The 17352-nt window shown below is 35.3% G+C and overlaps 1 protein-coding gene across 2 annotated transcripts in view; it reads left to right on the top strand.

The window, feature by feature from the left end:
• The window catches only part of MDN1 (midasin AAA ATPase 1), a 214461-nt gene that overhangs the window by 92550 nt on the left and 104559 nt on the right, over positions 1-17352 (top strand). For both annotated transcript variants that reach the window (XM_007484319.3, XM_007484318.3), the window contains exons 30-35: positions 470-608; positions 1037-1167; positions 2647-2791; positions 4739-4868; positions 8379-8600; positions 9111-9308. In XM_007484319.3, the coding sequence (XP_007484381.2) occupies positions 470-608; positions 1037-1167; positions 2647-2791; positions 4739-4868; positions 8379-8600; positions 9111-9308 (965 nt within the window). The remainder of the gene's footprint in view (positions 1-469; positions 609-1036; positions 1168-2646; positions 2792-4738; positions 4869-8378; positions 8601-9110; positions 9309-17352) is intronic.

Raw genomic sequence — 17352 nt, 5'->3', positions numbered from 1 at the left:
GGGTCTTGATTAGAGGCATGAGAAATAGTATGGAATAGTCTTGAAGTCAAGAAGACCCATATACTGGTCATGTGACCAAAGGCAGGTTTTTCTAAAGCAAAACTGTCAAAGTCATCTCAGCCTGTACATTTCCCCCTTCCAGCATAATAGGAACCAGATTAAAATGTAATTGGGAAATATTTAACAAAGTAAGTAAAACTATAATTGAACATAGATTTTTATTTTCTAAATAAATATGTCCACATAGGTCCAGGATCCTTGTGTATGTTTTAGTGGTTCCCGTTTGAGTTGGTATAGAGACCTCTCTTAAGAATATTTACATTTCAGAGAAGGTTCCCACCTGCTTTGGTAGAAAGAATGACCTAACTTGGGAATTCCCTATGCCCATGAAATCACAGTGGGTTTCATGTCCATCTCCATCTTGAATAGACATGATCTCTGTTTATTTTCTTGTGTTTCATTCCAATAGGTGTGGGAAAACAACTATCTGCCAGATTTTTGCTGCACTGGCAAATCAGAAATTGTATTCCGTTAACTGCCACTTGCATATGGAGACATCTGATTTCCTGGGAGGCCTCCGTCCAGTCAAACAGAGATCAAAGGACAAGGTTTGTTCTATAACATTATTTGTCTGAGGCATCTATGTTCAGAGTCTGGAAACCCTGATTCCATGTCAGTTTGACTAGGCATTGTGTCCCTTAGATGTCATTTCTGTGCCTTTTGTAGGGGTTTCATGGGCAGCTCATCCTTTTTTACCTCTTATTCTCTATTTGGAACTCTTCCTTTGTAATATAATTAGCAGTCCATTGCTTAAACCAAACATACCTTTTTATCAAATGACCAAAAAACATTAATTAAAATTTTTATGTACCAACACTATTTAGACTCTGGTCTTATAAGAAAAAAAAGACATTATTTGCCCTCAAGGAGCTAACATGCAATTAAAATTTTGAATATATGGTAGTGCGTGCATATGTGTGTGTGTTTGTTCCCATGAAGTAATTGTGTTTTTTTTTTCCACTTTTCCATCTCCTAGGAGGAATTTGACCATTCGAAACTCTTTGAGTGGCATGATGGGCCCCTAGTTTTGGCAATGAAGGAGGATGGCTTTTTTCTTTTAGATGAAATTTCACTAGCTGATGATTCAGTCTTGGAAAGACTCAACAGGTATGTGTCAGTAATAATAACAACAGTGATGAAAACCTGATATTTGTGTAGCTTTTGCAAATCATTTTAAAGAATTTTCTTTTCTAATTAATAGACATCTATTTTTTCTCCCCCACTCACTCTTAAGAGAAAAAAGAAAAAAACAAAACCCTTGAGATAGATAGAGTAAAAGAAAAATTCCCTTATTAGTTATGTCCCCAAAATTTATGGTTTATTATATACCCAAAGTCTCACCGATTTCTCAAAAGAGGTGATGTGGGGAGTCAGAGTTTTTAAGTTTTTCAAAGTTGTTTGTCTTTATAATGTTATTATATAAAGTATTTTGTATTGAATATCTCATTTGGTATTTGATGCATCTTTGTGATATAGGTAGTATAATGGTTTATTATTCCTTTTTACACATGAAGAAATTGGTCCTAAGGGAAACCAAGTGATTAGTCCGTGGTTAAAAACCTAGTAAGCATTGGAGGTGGAATTTGAGTCTAAATTTTATTACTTTCAAGTCTATCACTTTCACTGCAGAGTAGCATTTTTTCAGTTTAACCAGATATGGAAGAAACCTATTTCTCCTTATCTATAGTGTGGTACTTGATGATAATAACAATTTGTATTCGCTTTATTATCATTAATAAAATTGAATCATCAGAAATCTTTAAGGGTAGCTGATTTTTTAATTGTTTTTATGGAACCCATCTTTTCTTTGATTTATAGATAGGTATTGGATTGGCATTTTGATAGGTATTATAGATAGGTATTGGATAGATAGGTTTATAGATAGGTCTTGGAGCTGAAAGAGGCTCTAGGAGATCGTCTGTTCCAAATCAGTGCTTCTCTGTGGCTAAAGCATTGTTATACCTATTTTATAGGCATATAAGATCACATCATCAGAATTATAGATTATGACTAGAAGGGACTTCAGTATTCACCTAGTCCAACCCCTTCATTTTACAGATGAGGAAACTAGAGCTTGCATGAGTAGAGTGACTTGCTTGGAATAAGTGACAGCTAAGAATTCCACCCTGTGTACTTGGACTCCAAAAGCAGTGCTTTTTTTCTCTGCATCGTTCTGCCTCCCTAGCAAGAGATAAAATGTGAAATGGAACACACATGCCTTAGGCTGTTTCCTACCTCTGCCCATTACCAGATAGCCTAATAAATAGACTTTTTAAGGAAGCACAATGTCAAGTCACAGCCCCCTTGCAGCCAAAGGTAGCAATCTGGAATAATACATTTTCCTTCCTGGCTTTCTTGGTGATTCAGAATGCCTCCTTTTAAAGAACAACAGCTTCAATGGGTAGTCCAGGAGAAAGAGACTCCCCCCCCTGCTAAGGAGGCCATGACCTCAATGAGGGGATTGAGACCAGGCTTTAATTTTTGAATAAGGCATGGTGCTTCTTTTAATTGAGAAATCAGGGGAAATGGTGATTGAATACACAAAAGATTTATCCCATTTTTTCTCTTTCCTATTTTGCCTTTTAGTGTCCTCGAAGTGGAAAAGACCCTGGTATTAGCCGAGAAAGGTAGCCCAGAGGATGACAAGAAAGAAGTAGAACTCCTTACTGCTGGGAAAAAATTCCGTATCTTAGCAACCATGAACCCTGGGGGTGATTTTGGAAAAAAGGAGGTAAATGTTTCTTTTGTAGAACAATTGCTCTGGTTCAAACAGTGATTCTTTAAAAAAAAAAAATGAATATAATAATTATAATTTTAAAAAATCAAATGCACGTACCAAACAAAGGCAAAATCTTTCCCCAGATCTTTAGCTTTCACCAAGACAGAATGAAATGAATTTAATTTTATTTAATGTTTTTATTTTATTTATAAATATATAAATATATATTTATATTAATTTAATTAATGTTTTGTTCTATTCCTTTTTCAGGCCTGCCTTAATTTCACCTTTTTTGACTGTTTACCTTTTTTATTTTTCTTTATATTTATCGATACTTACTATTTAATAAATTAATTACTTATACATATTTGAAGAAATATGTTTTAATAACTTATTAATTTGGATACTTTTTATGATTCTACTGATTTCATTCTTTAATATTTTTTGTAGATCTTAGTATATTTCTATAAATGAATGATGATAAAAATTATTTTATAGCTTAGTAATGTTCTATTACATCTGATATGTCATGACTTATTTAACCATCCTACAGTTGTCATTTATATAAATTGTTTACAATTTTCTAAGAAGCTATTTTTTGACATCACAATGACAGTTTTCATTATGTGATATATGAACATATTGTTGGTTTGTTATAATCATGGGGTCTGACTAAAAGTGAAATTAACAGAAAAAAATTGGACACTTATTTGAATTAGGGGGACAAACAGAAGTAAAACATTACTTTTTCAGAGATTTGATTTCTGATGTGACCTATCCAGTCTTAAAATCCTAACAAAAGCACCATTAAAAAAAAGCAGATTATCTCTTTTTTTTTCTTTTTCTATCTGCTTTCTTGTTGAATATGGTATAAATTTATTTTTATTTTGTAATTTGAACAAATTTTCCCATAGTATATATATTTTGGATTAGGCTAATAGTTATTGAAAGAATATTTTCTTTAGTTCCAAATTTACTTAACTTTTTGAATAACTTAGCTTAATCTAGTTAAGAGTGTGCCATGTCTGAACCTTACCAAGATTAGTTAAACTTTTCTGTTTCATGGAAGAGCCATCTTTGTTTTTAAAGACATTCCTGTGAGACCTGGATTTTCTTATTACTAAAAGGGCTTGAGAATGTTGATGAAGGGATGTTAGAGAAGAGAAATGGTGATCTTGAATGAAGGTACTAATTAAGATTCCATGAAGTTTTATGAAGTGAGTAAAAGAAGTGATGTAAGGTATTTTTGTCATTTTCCTTAAGAGTAAACTAGAAAAAGAAACCAACAGAAAAATCTCATATAATGGTAGATGAGTTGAAAAAAGCTCCAGGGAGTGTGAGTTGCAAAGGAAATAAATAGTGAGATGCTAAGAATGTCCATACAATATGATCCTTGTACTGAAATGACCTATTTATGGTACTCTTGGTACAGAAAGCTCTGATATTAAATATCTTTGTGATAGTGTGATCTCCTTGGCAAAAATGAACATGTATCTTATGGCAAGATATCTAGTCTTTTCTTTGTTAGGAGTTACTTGGTATTTTTCCAGATGTGCAATTTTAGTATGAAAGGTGAACCAAGAGTACAGTTGCAGTTTATTTCCCTCATTTCTAAGAATTCTAAGAATTCTTTTAAGCCACAAGTATGTGATGTGAGGGCAGAAATCTTTTTTTATTTTCTACTAGTAGATAAAAATTGATTTATTTAGTGGTATCTTCATATTATTATTATTATTATTATTAATTTTCAGTTTACTAAAACATTACTCCAGGAGTTAGGGTTATTGGATTCACAGGCAGCATGTGTTTAGAATTTACTGCTGTGATTTTGGAACACTCGTGGAGGGGAGTATATTGATTAGAGGTTCAAAAGCACTTCTAGGCTCAGAAAAGGAAAAGAATTTCTCTACTAAAATTGTAGCTATTACACGCATTCTGGTTTTTATCCCTTTCTTGTAGCTATCTCCTGCTTTGCGTAACAGATTTACTGAGATATGGTGCCCTCAAAACAAGAGCCGCAACGATTTAATTCAGATAGTCAAGCGCAGTGTTCATCCAGGTTTATCTTTGGGTAAAATAAACTGTCAAGGTAAGAGATGGGTAAAGAGTTATGCAAAATTGTGTTTCATGAGGAGAAAAATAAAGAAAAGGAAGCAGTTGCAGATTTCAGCTAAGTTGGCTAATAATCTTTTGCTGCTATAATCCATCTGGCCATTCTTCATAGCATCTCCTTCATTAGAACATTAAAATTCCATCTCCTTCAATCAGAAAGAAATTATATTTTATTCTCTTAATTTCTTAATCTCTCACATTTGCACTTCTGTTTCCATCATTTTAAGATTTAAATTTAGTAGAATGTGGTTGCAGAGAGGTGGCAATCCATTTAACAGGATTATTTACGGGCCTGCTAGGTGACTCAGTAGATTGAGAGCTAGGTCCAGAGACAATGGGTTCAAATCTGGGTTCAAATCTGGACTCAAACATCCTAGCTGTGTGGGACCCTGGGCAAGCCTAGTAATAAATTAGTAAAACTTAATCCCCATTACCTTGTCCCTATTGCTCTTCTACCTTGGAACCAATATACAGTATTGATTTAAAGATGGAAATTAAGGGTTTACAAAAATTATTTAAAGGATAGCTGTGTACAGAACTGTGGTTAGTGCTTGGGTTACAGAGATGTAAATGAACCTGTCCCTGTAGTCTTCAAACTTACATTCCATTACAGTATAATGGATAGAAGGCCAACTTTGAGATCAGAATAGCAAATGTTCACAGCTTGTCTCAGATTCTGCCTGTCTGACCCTCCACAAGTCACTTAACTTTGCAATTCACTAGGAGGTTCTTTGAGACTTACAAATTGCATAATAGTTGAGATCTGCATTGATAAAGATACTTTATTTAGTGCTCATGGGTTCTCTCTCTCTCTCTCTCTCTCTCTCTCTCTCTCTCTCTGTATATATATGAAATTACAGCTGTAGACAAAAAATACGGAAAATATGGTTACATTTTTGCTCTCATAACATCCTTGGTAGTAGGGAGGGAACTTGTGAAATGTGCAGGCAATGTACTCCTTAAAAAAATTATGGGGTGAGATTGGTGGCTCAGTAGATAGAGACCCAAACCTAGAGATGAGAGGATTTGGGTTCAAATTTGACTACAGACACTTCCTAGCTCTGTGATCCGGGCAAGTCACTTAACTTCAGTTGTCTAGCTCTTACTGCTCTTCTGCCTTGGAATGATATTTAATATTGATTCTAACTCAAAGTTCAGGGTTTAAAATAAAATGATAAATTGCTTTTCACCTAACTTACTTGGTTTCATTTTAAAATAAAAATTAAAGCCAGTTTGGGTTTTATAACATACTGTGTTCCTCTCTCCGGACCCTGATATTAAACTATTGACCATATAATATTGTCCATGATTGTTAAAGTTAAAAAAAATATATAGCCTTCATTGAGGTCAAGATGCTAAATTTATACTTCTTCCCAAATGTTATGCAATTCAAGTCATAGGTCTAGGTCTTTCCTTCTCAGCTTTTTGGCTCTGTGCTTCTCTTTTCTGAATAATATTCCCATAGGGAAATGCTCTAAGAATGGTAAACTTTCTAAAATAGCCTTGATGAATTGGGAGAACCTTAGTGAACTGATGCAGAGTGAAATGAACAGAACTAGAAGAACACTGTACACAGAAAGTAAAACATTGTGGGAAAATCCAATGTAATAGACCTTGCTACTAGTAGCAATGGAATAAGCCAGGACACTCGTGAAGGACTTGTGGGAAAAATGCTATGCACATTAAGAAAAGAACTATGGGGGTAGAAATGCAAAAAGCAAAACATATGACATCACTTACCACATGTTCATATGTGTATGTGATTTTGGGACTAGGTTTTTGAAAAAAATTGCTCAATAGCAAAAATGAATAACAAGGAAATAAGTATCAAGTGACAACATTTATACAACTTAGTTAAATTGCTTCCCTGCTCTGGGAGCAGGGAGGGAAGTGGGTAGGGAAAGAAAATGAATCATGTAAACATGGAAAAACACCCCCAAAATAAACAAATAAATGAAATCTTAAAAAATAATACAATAAAATGGCCTTGAAGCATAAATATATTGGGTAGTTGTGAGACTGTGAGGATATAGCAACTGACCAGATTTTTGTTAGTAACATCTAAGAATTATTTGAAAATCCAAGCAACCAAGTAGACAAATATTTATATTCTTTATAAATATAGAGTTTTTACAGTCAGAATAATTCTCTTGCACCCAATTAAGGGAACACCACTGGTCTGGAATCAAGAGTAACTCAATGCTTGCTTAAAATTGTTAAAGTGAATTCTCTACAGGGAATAATTTATAAGAATAAATGCTTTTTCCAGACTTTGTCTTTAGAAGAACAGTCAAACTTTATAACAATTACATCTGGTCATTTGCTGTTGGCAATGTGAAAAATTACCCTTCAGAAGGAAAAGATTTGGTAGAATTTTGGAAGCAGGCAAATTGAGATGCCCTGTAGGACCTTGCCAGGATTGATACTCATCCTGGGTATGTCCCCTCCCATTTTTAAGTTGTATTCATTATAATAAAGACCACAAGAAAAGGAACCCACTTGCATTCATTCTGTTTCTAAAGAGTCTATGAGAATATCTCGTTTTCTTCTGAATGAACAATTTCTTAGTAGTGTAGTGAATCTTGGGATTTTGGGGATTTGCCTTCTGCTAATCAGCTTGTCTTTAAAGAGCTTTCATTTGTCCAGTGTTTTCTGAGTTATGGTGGCAGTAGTCTTCCTTAGGGAGTTATTAATAACTCTTGGGAAATAATGATGTGGTAGAGAGAAAGAGAGACTTTTATTAGTTTTCCCATTGGCATCTTTAAAAAGCAACATCTTTTGTTGTGAGTGACTTACCAAGATAGTGTTTTTTTTCCCCTTCTTAGCCTATTGCTTTATCCCTCTACAATCCTAGCTAAGTGAACTCTACTGTTTGTAAGTGTGATGATCTGAATTGGCTTATTCTCAAGTCATGAACCAAAACATAAATGAATTGCAGTAATTTTCTCAACTCTGAATTGTACCTCAGATATTGAATAGTGAATAATAAATGTTTAAGAGTCAATTTCAAAATCCCTCACTCTTAGGAGAAAGAACTTCAAATTATAAGGAAAATTATAGGTTATCTTGTAGGACCATTATATTCTGTTACTTTTAGAGCTGAAATTGAGACACAGAGACTAGCTATTTTAACACCCTCATTTTATAGGTGGGGAAATTGAAGCCAAGAGAGAAGTGACTTGGCTCCCCAAAAGCAATTGGCAGAGCTAGGTTTTGAACCCAGGACCCTAAATCTACCCCTTTTTTAATGTCCTACACTGTTCTGCAACTTACTGAGTCACTTTAAGTTGGGAAACCAACCAAAAAATATTTTCTAAAACCCTTGAACATCAGAATAATTTCCAGACTTGAACCAGATTTCTATTCCCTTTCCTTTGAGTCCCTAATGAACAGTCTGTTCTGGGGCATTGTATCATAGTTAGGGGTTAATACTTCAGAGAGATACTTATAGAAAACAGTGTTAAAGCTTCCTGCTCTTGTGTTTTAGGGACTGACATAGCCGAGCTCATGATGGACTTCATAGATTGGCTCACCAGTCAGGAGTTTGGCCGAAGATGTATTGTCAGCATCAGAGATATACTGTCCTGGGTCAATTTCATGAATGTTACTAGGACAGAAAATACTTCACAGGAGGGAGAAGAGGTCATTTCTACTGTGACATCTTTTGTCCATGCTGCATGCCTGGTGTATGTGGATGGAATAGGTTCAGGTAAGTTGGTAATGAGAGCATTATTGCCACATGCCACACAAGTTCACATATTTTCTCTTTTCTGGTATTTAACTGCAAGTTCAGTGAACTTATTTATATTTAATATCAACTAGTCAAATTTTCATTTGGCTATATAGTTTGTTAAAATTGCACATTTATAGAAATCGTTCTGCTCTTTCAAAGGATCCGTCATATTTGTTTCATTGATTTAGTTTCCACATCAAGGATTCTCTCCATCCAACTTAATCATTATTATTGAGCAAAAGATGAAGTATAAGTTGACCTTAAATTTTCCATGAGCTCTGAACTTCAGTGGATTATAGATAGCATATAACTAATAATGGTCAGGATGCTTTCTTTAGACTCATTTTACATTTAGAACATGTTGTGGGCTATGACACGCCTATAAAAAAGAGGTCGTTTATACAATTATGATATAAATCTTGCTAATCAGTCATTAGGCCTGATAGATTTTTAGTTTGACTAATATAATGTTACTTTATCTTTTAGGTACAACTTCCTGTGGGATTGATATTGCACCTGTAGCTCGCAAAGAATGTCTACAATTTCTGATCAAGAAACTTTCTGAGGTAGTCCAACTTACAGAATCTATGAAGAATAAGCTGAGGATTTACGACAAAACCAAAGATAAGGAATTTATTTGCATGGACAACTTTTGTGGTATCCACCCCTTTTTTATACCAAAGGGTAAGAACAACTTTATTTTAAATCACATAAATGAAAATGATATACTGTTTGTGACTAAAAAAACCCAATTGATTTATTTTCATGGAGGTGGTTCTTGGCTATTATTATTATTTTTTTTAATTTAAAATTTTAAAAAATATTTTTCCATGTTTACATAATATATTTTCTCCACCCCCCCTCTCCCCCCCTTCCTGTGGCTGACAAGCAAATGTTATAACTTGATGCCTATTTCCAAATTATTCATCTTGGGTAGTATTCTTATTTGTTCTTTTTATATTAGCTCCCCCCAGTTAGAATCTGGTCTGACATTATCAGTTGAGTTTTTTCCCAAACTCCTTTCCGTTCTGTGGTATAACTTTATGAGAGAGAGGCTAACAACTTTGCACAGTTGTGTATCACTTAAATCTATTTTATGCACAAGTCAGAAGACATCACCAGTGACACCATTTTTGTTCTCTTTGAGTGTGAAGGATAATAATCAAGCAATCATAACTTTGCAAGGAAAAAAAAGAAACTGGTATGTATTTTCAGGCTAGGGACCAGACCTGTAAATTAATTATAGGTAATTCCTGGGGGAAGAAACACCTTCTACCAAGGAAAGTTAGTACCTTCTTTGCAGCTTAGAGTCTTAGAGAGCTGCCTCAAAGAGCACTGAGACATTAACTGATACATTAACTGATTTGTCTAGAGTCACACAGCCAGTAAGTGTTGGGTGGTTCTTGGAGATTGGTCTACTGACTTCAAGACAAACTATACCACACTGCTTCTCAAATACTGAATTCTTTTCTGATCTCTGTTTAATGAACAGATCAGTTTTTACATACTTGAAGTCAGCATATACATTTTACCTTAGACTTGTTTCATTTACCTTTATTTAATAAAAACACTTCTGTGTGCTGGTGTGATCTGTATACTTATAGTTTTTAATAGCTGTATTTGCATTCTGTTATACGAATAGACCATAGTTTGCTTAGCTACTGCCCTAGTTGGATTCTAAGTTTTTGCTATTATACATCAGGAAACCTTTTTTTGAGGGGAAGAGGGGGGGTAAGTTCGTTCTTCTTAATTTTTAAAAAAATTAATTTATGTAGTCAATTTAGAACATTATTCCTTGGTTGCAAGAATCACATTATTTCCCTCCCTCCCCTCATCCAACCCTTCTCGCAACCGACGAGCAATTTCGTTGGGTATTACATGTATCCTTAATCAGAACCTATTTCCATGTTGTTGGTGTTTGCATTAGGATGTTCATTTAGTGTCTACATCCCCAGCCATATCCCCTCGACCCATGTATTCAAACAGTTGTTTTTCTTCTGTGTTTCTACTCCCACCATTTTTCTTCTGAATGTGGATAATGTTTTCTTCTCGTAGATTCCTCCAAATTGTTCAGGATCACTGCATTGCCACTAATGGGGAAGTCCATTACATTCAATTGTATCACAGTGTATCAGTCTCTGTGTACAATGTTTTCCTGGTTCTGCTCCTTTCACTGCATCAATTCCTGGAGGTCATTCCAGTTCCTATGGAATTCCTCTAATTTATTATTCCTTTTAGCACAATAGTATTCCATCACCAACATATACCACAATTTGTTCAGCCATTCCCCAATTGAAGGGCATCCCCTCATTTTCCAATTTTTAGCCACCACAAAGAGAGCAGCTATGAATGTTTTTTACATGTCTTTTTACTTATTATCTCTTTGGGGTACAAACCCAGCAGTGCTTTGGCTGGATCAAAGGGCAGACAGTCTTTTTGCGCCCTTTGGGCATAGTTACAAATTGCCCTCCAGAATGGTAGGATCAATTCACAACTCCACCAGCAATGCATTAATGTTCCTACTTTGCCACATCCCCTCCAGCATTCATCATTTCCTTTGCTGTCATGTTAGCCAATCTGCTAGGTGTGAGATGATATCTCAGAGTTGTTTTGATTTGCATTTCTCTGATTATAAGAGATTTAGAACACTTTTACATGTGCTTATTAATAGTTTTGATTTCTTTGGCTGAGAACTGCCTGTTCATGCCCCTTGCCCATTTACCAATTGGAGAATGGCTTGATTTTTTTGTACAATTGGTTTAGCTTTTTATAAATTTGAGTAATTAGACCTTTGTCAGAGGTTTTTGTTATGAAGATTGTTTCCCAATTCATTGCTTCCCTTCTAGTTTTGGTTGCATTAGTTTTGTTTGTACAAAACCTTTTTAATTTGATGTAATCAAAATTTTTCATTTTATATTTTGTGATTTTTTTTCTAGCTCTTACTTGGTTTTAAAGTCTTTATTTTCCCATAGATATGACATATATTTCTCTTTTTTGTTTTTTGTTTTTTGTTTATTTGGCATGTATTCTCCAAAATTAAATTACTGAATCAAAGCATTATTATACAGCTCTTGGTTTTTTGCAGAATGAGCATTATTGCTATTCTTATTAAATGCCATTGGAATATCTTTTAGGAATATTAAGCCATTTTGTAATGCTTGCATCACTATACATGTATACTTTTGTCATAAGCCTAAAAGTAGGCTTATAACTTGTTACAAAAGAATAAGCAAGTTTGTTGTGTAGACAGGTCATCATTTAATACCCATAGTCTGTTCTGAAAATTCATTTGCAAGTCAATTGGTTGAAATACAGAATGCATTTTTTTTCTGTAGAAACAGAGTGTTATAAATGGTGATTAGGCCATCCTAAAAGTCTTATGATGGGGATTGGTGTCCACCTCAGAGAAAGAACAGTTGAAGTTGTCTTTCACATCAGGGTATTTATGTTTTATTTTGGGGTTTTGGTTACATTTTACTTTGCTCTTATGGCAGTGACCAATATCAAAGTGTGTTTTGCATGACAGTATAAAAAGTGGGGGGAAATGGTGATTAGGATTGCAGCCCCAAAACGCTTCTATAACTTCTTTATGTATATACGTAGGTACGCACATACATACATACACACACATACATACACAAACACACATACATACACACACATACATACATGCATGCATGCATGCATGCATGCATACACATACTCTAACTTTGTAACTGAGTTACAGAGAATTTTCTGCTTTGATCTGAACACCTCTAGACTACAATGTTTGATTACGGGTGATGTTTTGGGAAGGATATTGATTGACTTAACTGTAATATAAAACAATTGGGGGTGATTACTTTGGAAATGAGATGACTTTGTTGGGCAGAATATTATTGTCTTCTCAGGACTGACATTAAAGAGCAAGGCTAGTCTCTTTCTCCTTGGCTTCAAAAGCTATAACCAGGAATAGAGAGTTGCCTTAAATGAACATTCTGACTTTTTGTCATGTGTAATTCCTAATCACAGGAATGCAGATAGGAGAAAGTAAGTTTCCAAGCCAAAAAGAAATAGGTTTATTGCAAGAGGGCTAGTCTCACAATAAAGCCGAACTTTTGGTCAAGATCAAAAGACCCAGAGCCTTGTGAGAGGACTTCTTTTATACCCCAATAATATCACAACTTATGAAATAATCCAAACAGTGATAGAGAGACATGGATTGGTTGAAGTACTCAGGAAATATTTCCCATTGGTAGAAGAAGTCACTTGGTGGTGACTTGATAGTCAAGTGGGGGAACGAGGAAGCCTGAACCCTACTTTTTCTAAACCTGATGATGTCAAGGATAATGCTTAATAAGATGACCAGTGTAAGGAGGAGGTGCCAGGCCCCAAGTGGTGTAAAAGCCTGATGATATATACTAGGGCAGTATACAAAGGTGAAGGAGTGTCACCAGGCTTCTAACCAAGGCAAAAGCCTCTATCCTAATGAAGACCCAGTCACTAGTTCAAGACCATAATTGTTGAGGTGTATGATAGAGCAAGTTATAGGCTAAGGTTGAAACTGAGGCCTGTGCTAACAATGATTAACTATGTTAAAGCCGTTCTTTACTTTGGTTCAAAACCTTAAAAAAAAAAGTATACTAAAATAATCACAAAAGGCCTACTAAAATCTTTACTTTTGCTAAAGTTATTTAACTCTCTTAGAATTACAATTATAATTGACTCAATACTACTGCTAACATTAAAATCTAATTACATAAGGGGGTAGGGTATTTTTCACTCACACTGATATGAGCTGCAGTTAGAATAAGCTTCAGTGACAGGTAATGTGTGTTCCCTTTTAAGCAGAGGCTAATTGGCCTCTCTTGTTAGAGATTCCTGTTCAAGGATGAGTTGGGCTAGATCACTATTGTGTTTCCTTTCAATTTGAGATATTATGATTCTTTTTTTTTTGACTTTTTAAACATTATTTTATTTGGTTATTTACAAACATTATTCATTGGAAACAATGATCATTATCTTTTCCTCCCCCCTCCCCCCTCCCACCACTTCTCCCATAGCCGGCTCACAATTCCACTGGGTTTCACATGTGTTCTTGGTTCGAACCTATTTCCATGTTGTTGGTATTTGCACTAGAGTGTTCATTTAGAGTCTCTCCTCACTCATTTCCTCTCAGCCCCTGTAGTCAAGCAGTTGCTTTTCATCGGTGTTTTTACTCTCACAGTTTATCCTCTGCTTGTGGATAGTGTTTTTTAGATCCCTGCAGATTGTTCAGAGACATTGCATTGTCCCTAGTGGAAGAGTCCATCACCTTCGATTATACCACAGTGTTTCAGTCTCTGTGTACAATGTTTTCCTGGTTCTGCTCCTTTCACTCTGCATCACTTCCTGGAGGTTGTTCCCGTCTCCGTGGAATTCCTCCACTTTATTATTCCTTTTAGCACAATAGTGTTCCATCACCAACATATACCACAATTTGTTCAGCCATTCCCCAATTAAAGGGCATCCCCTCATTTTCCACTTTTAGGCCACCACAAAGAGAGCAGCTATGAATATTTTTTACATGTCTTTTTCCTTATTATCTCTTTGGGGTACAAACCCAGCAGTGCAATGGCTGGATCAAAGGGCAGACAGTCTTTTTGCGCCCTTTGGGCATAGTTACAAATTGTCCTTCAGAATGGTTGAATCAGTTCACAACTCCACCAGCAATGAATTAATGTTCCTACTTTGCCGCTTCCCCTCCAGCATTCATTACTTTCCTTTGCTGTCATGTTAGCCAATCTGCTAGGTGTGAGGTGATACCTCAGAGTTGTTTTGATTTGCATCTCTCTGATTATAAGTGATGTAGAGCACTTTTTCATGTGCTTATTAGTAGTTTTGATTTCTTTGGCTGAGAACTGCCTGTTCATGCCCCTTGCCCATTTATCAATTGGAAAATGGCTTGATTTTTTTACAGTTGATTTAGCTCTTTGTAAATTTGAGTAATTAAACCTTTGTCAGAGGTTTTTATGAAGATTGCTTCCCAATTTGTTGCTTTCCTTCTGGTTTTAGTTATATTGGTTTTGTTTGTACAAAAGCTTTTTAATTTGATGTAGTCGAAATTATTTATTTTACATTTTGTGACTCTTTCTATGTCTTGCTTGGTTTTGAAGTCTTTCCCTTCCCAAAGGTCTGACATGTATACTATTCTGTGTTTACCTAATTTACTTATAGTTTCCTTCTTTATGTTCATGTCAGTCACCCATTTTGAATTTATCTTGGTGTAGGGTGTGAGGTGTTGATCTAATCCTAATCTCTCCCACACTGTCTTCCAGTTTTCCCAGCAGTTTTTATCAAATAGTGGATTTTTGACCCAAAAGCTGGGATCTTTGGGTTTATCATATGTTGTCTTGCTGAGGTCACTTGCCCCAAGTCTATTCCACTGATCCTCCTTTCTGTCTCTTAGCCAGTACCAAATTGTTTTGATGACTGCTCCTTTGTAATATAGTTTGAGATCTGGGAATACAAGGCCCCCTTCCTTTGTATTTTTTTTTTCATTATTTCCCTGGATATCCTTGATCCTTTGTTATTCCAAATGAACTTTGTTATGTTTTTTTTCTAAATCAGTAAAGAAATATTTTGGAAGTTCTATGGGTATGGCCCTAAATAGATAATTAAGTTTGGGTAGGATGGTCATTTTTACTATATTGGCTCGTTCTACCCATGAGCAGTTAATGTTTTTCCAATTGCTCAAGTCTAGTTTTAGTTGTGTGGAGAGTGTTTTGTAGTTGTGTTCATATAGTTCCTGTGTTTGTCTCAGGAGATAGATTCCTAGGTATTTTATTTTGTCTAAGGTGATTTTGAATGGGATTTCTCTTTCTAGTTTTTGCTGCTGAACTATGTTGGAGATGTATAGATGTATAGATGTATAGAAATGCTGGGTTTATTTTGTATCCTGCAACTTTGCTAAAGTTGTTGGTTATTTTGATTACCTTTTTGGTTGAATCTCTAGGATTCTTTAAGTAGAACATCATGTCATCTGCAAAGAGCGATAGCTCAGTCTCCTCCTTGTCTATTTTGATGCCTTCAATTTCTTTTTCTTCTCTAATTGCTACTGCTAGTGTTTCTAGTATAATGTCAAATAGTAGAGGTGATAATAGGCATCCTTGTTTCACTCCTGATTTTAATGGGAATGCATCTAGTTTATCCCCATTGCAGATAATATTGGCTGATGGTTTTAGATATATACTTTTTATTATTATTAGGAACAACCCTTCTATTCCTATGCTTTCTAGTGTTTTCAATAGGAATGGACGTTGTATTTTATCAAAGGCTTTTTCTGTGTCTATTAAAATAATCATGTGATTTTTGTTGGTTTGCTTGTTGATATGGTCAATTATATGGATGGTTTTCCTAATATTGAACCAGCCCTGCATCCCTGGTATAAATCCTACTTGATCATGGTGGATGACCCTTCTGATCACTTGCTGGAGTCTTTTTGAGATGTCATGATTCTTAAAAGGACTATAGAATAGGTAATTCCAGTGTTTGCTCATTATATAGTATCTGAAACATAATCCATTTCATGTGTCAGCTTAATACCGAATTTATTTCTCTTGGCCAAAGCTCTGGTTATATTTGGATACCCTTGGCCATTAATGCCAGGCTTTCTCAAGGTTTTTGAATTGTTCCCTGGGGCAGGTAGGCTGGTGAAGAATAGTTATCAAAGCTTCTTGAGTACTTGAGAATACTGTGTGTGCTTGGAAGCTGATTCAAAACCTCCCCAAAAATACATGGCTTGGCTGTGTGAAAGTAAAAGACTATTTATTTATGGGAAGTGATATGTCCACCATTATATTTAATTAAATAAGGCATTCACTTCATCATCCTGTTGGATTCAAAAACATATAGTTCTTCAGGATACAAGGCTTCCCATTCAGGTTTGTCACTTCTTTTGTATAATCTTGCATAAATCGGACCTTTTGAATATTAGTTTTCTTAGTTGTCAAATGAATAGATTGGACTGAGATGCTCTTTAGTTCCCTTCTAGCTCTTAACATTCTTTGATTCTCTGTCATGAACAAATAGTTTGGATACCCATTTGATTAGTGTTCTGCCCAAAACATAAATGAATTTATAGGGAATATTATCTTTATCACCTGGTTTTTAGATATATACTTTTCTGCTCATCCCCATTCAATTCTTTCCTTTATTACATTCTTTCTGGAGAAAATTATCTGGCCTTTAAGGTCTTGTTGCTGAAGGAAATGTTTTGCTTTTTGTATCCTCAGCACTTAGGACAATGCCTAGTACATAATGGCCCTTAATAATAATGGGTTCCTTCCATCCCTGAAAGTTGCCACTGGAAGCCTGCCCTCTCCCATCAGAGCTACCTTTAGGGACTTTGAGTAAAAGGACTTTGGTTTCCGCTCCCAAGTCTGCAGTGAGCGGGAGGGTTGTTCTTAGTCTGGAGAGATGGAACCTTACAGAAGTTTTCTTATATGAGTCATGACTGTTCCGTGTTACACTGTTAGTGCAATGATTCAACTGCCCTTGGAGTAAATGAGCCTCTTTACCCATACAGTAGCTTGGCACTGAACATCACTATGTTTCAGTTTGAATAATTTTTTCCATTTAGTAGGCCCACAACTATTCCCTAGTCATTTAACCTTTCTGAATCTTGGTTTCCTAACCTGCAAAATAGTGATAGTGATATGCCTTCTTCATAGGATTGTTGTGAGGAATGTGCTTTGTAAATTGTAAAGCT

This window comes from Monodelphis domestica, chromosome 2 (genome assembly GCF_027887165.1).
Source record: "Monodelphis domestica isolate mMonDom1 chromosome 2, mMonDom1.pri, whole genome shotgun sequence".
NCBI lineage: Eukaryota > Metazoa > Chordata > Mammalia > Didelphimorphia > Didelphidae > Monodelphis > Monodelphis domestica.
The sequence above is the reverse complement of the archived record's forward strand: the minus strand, read 5'-3'. Positions and strand labels throughout refer to the sequence as shown.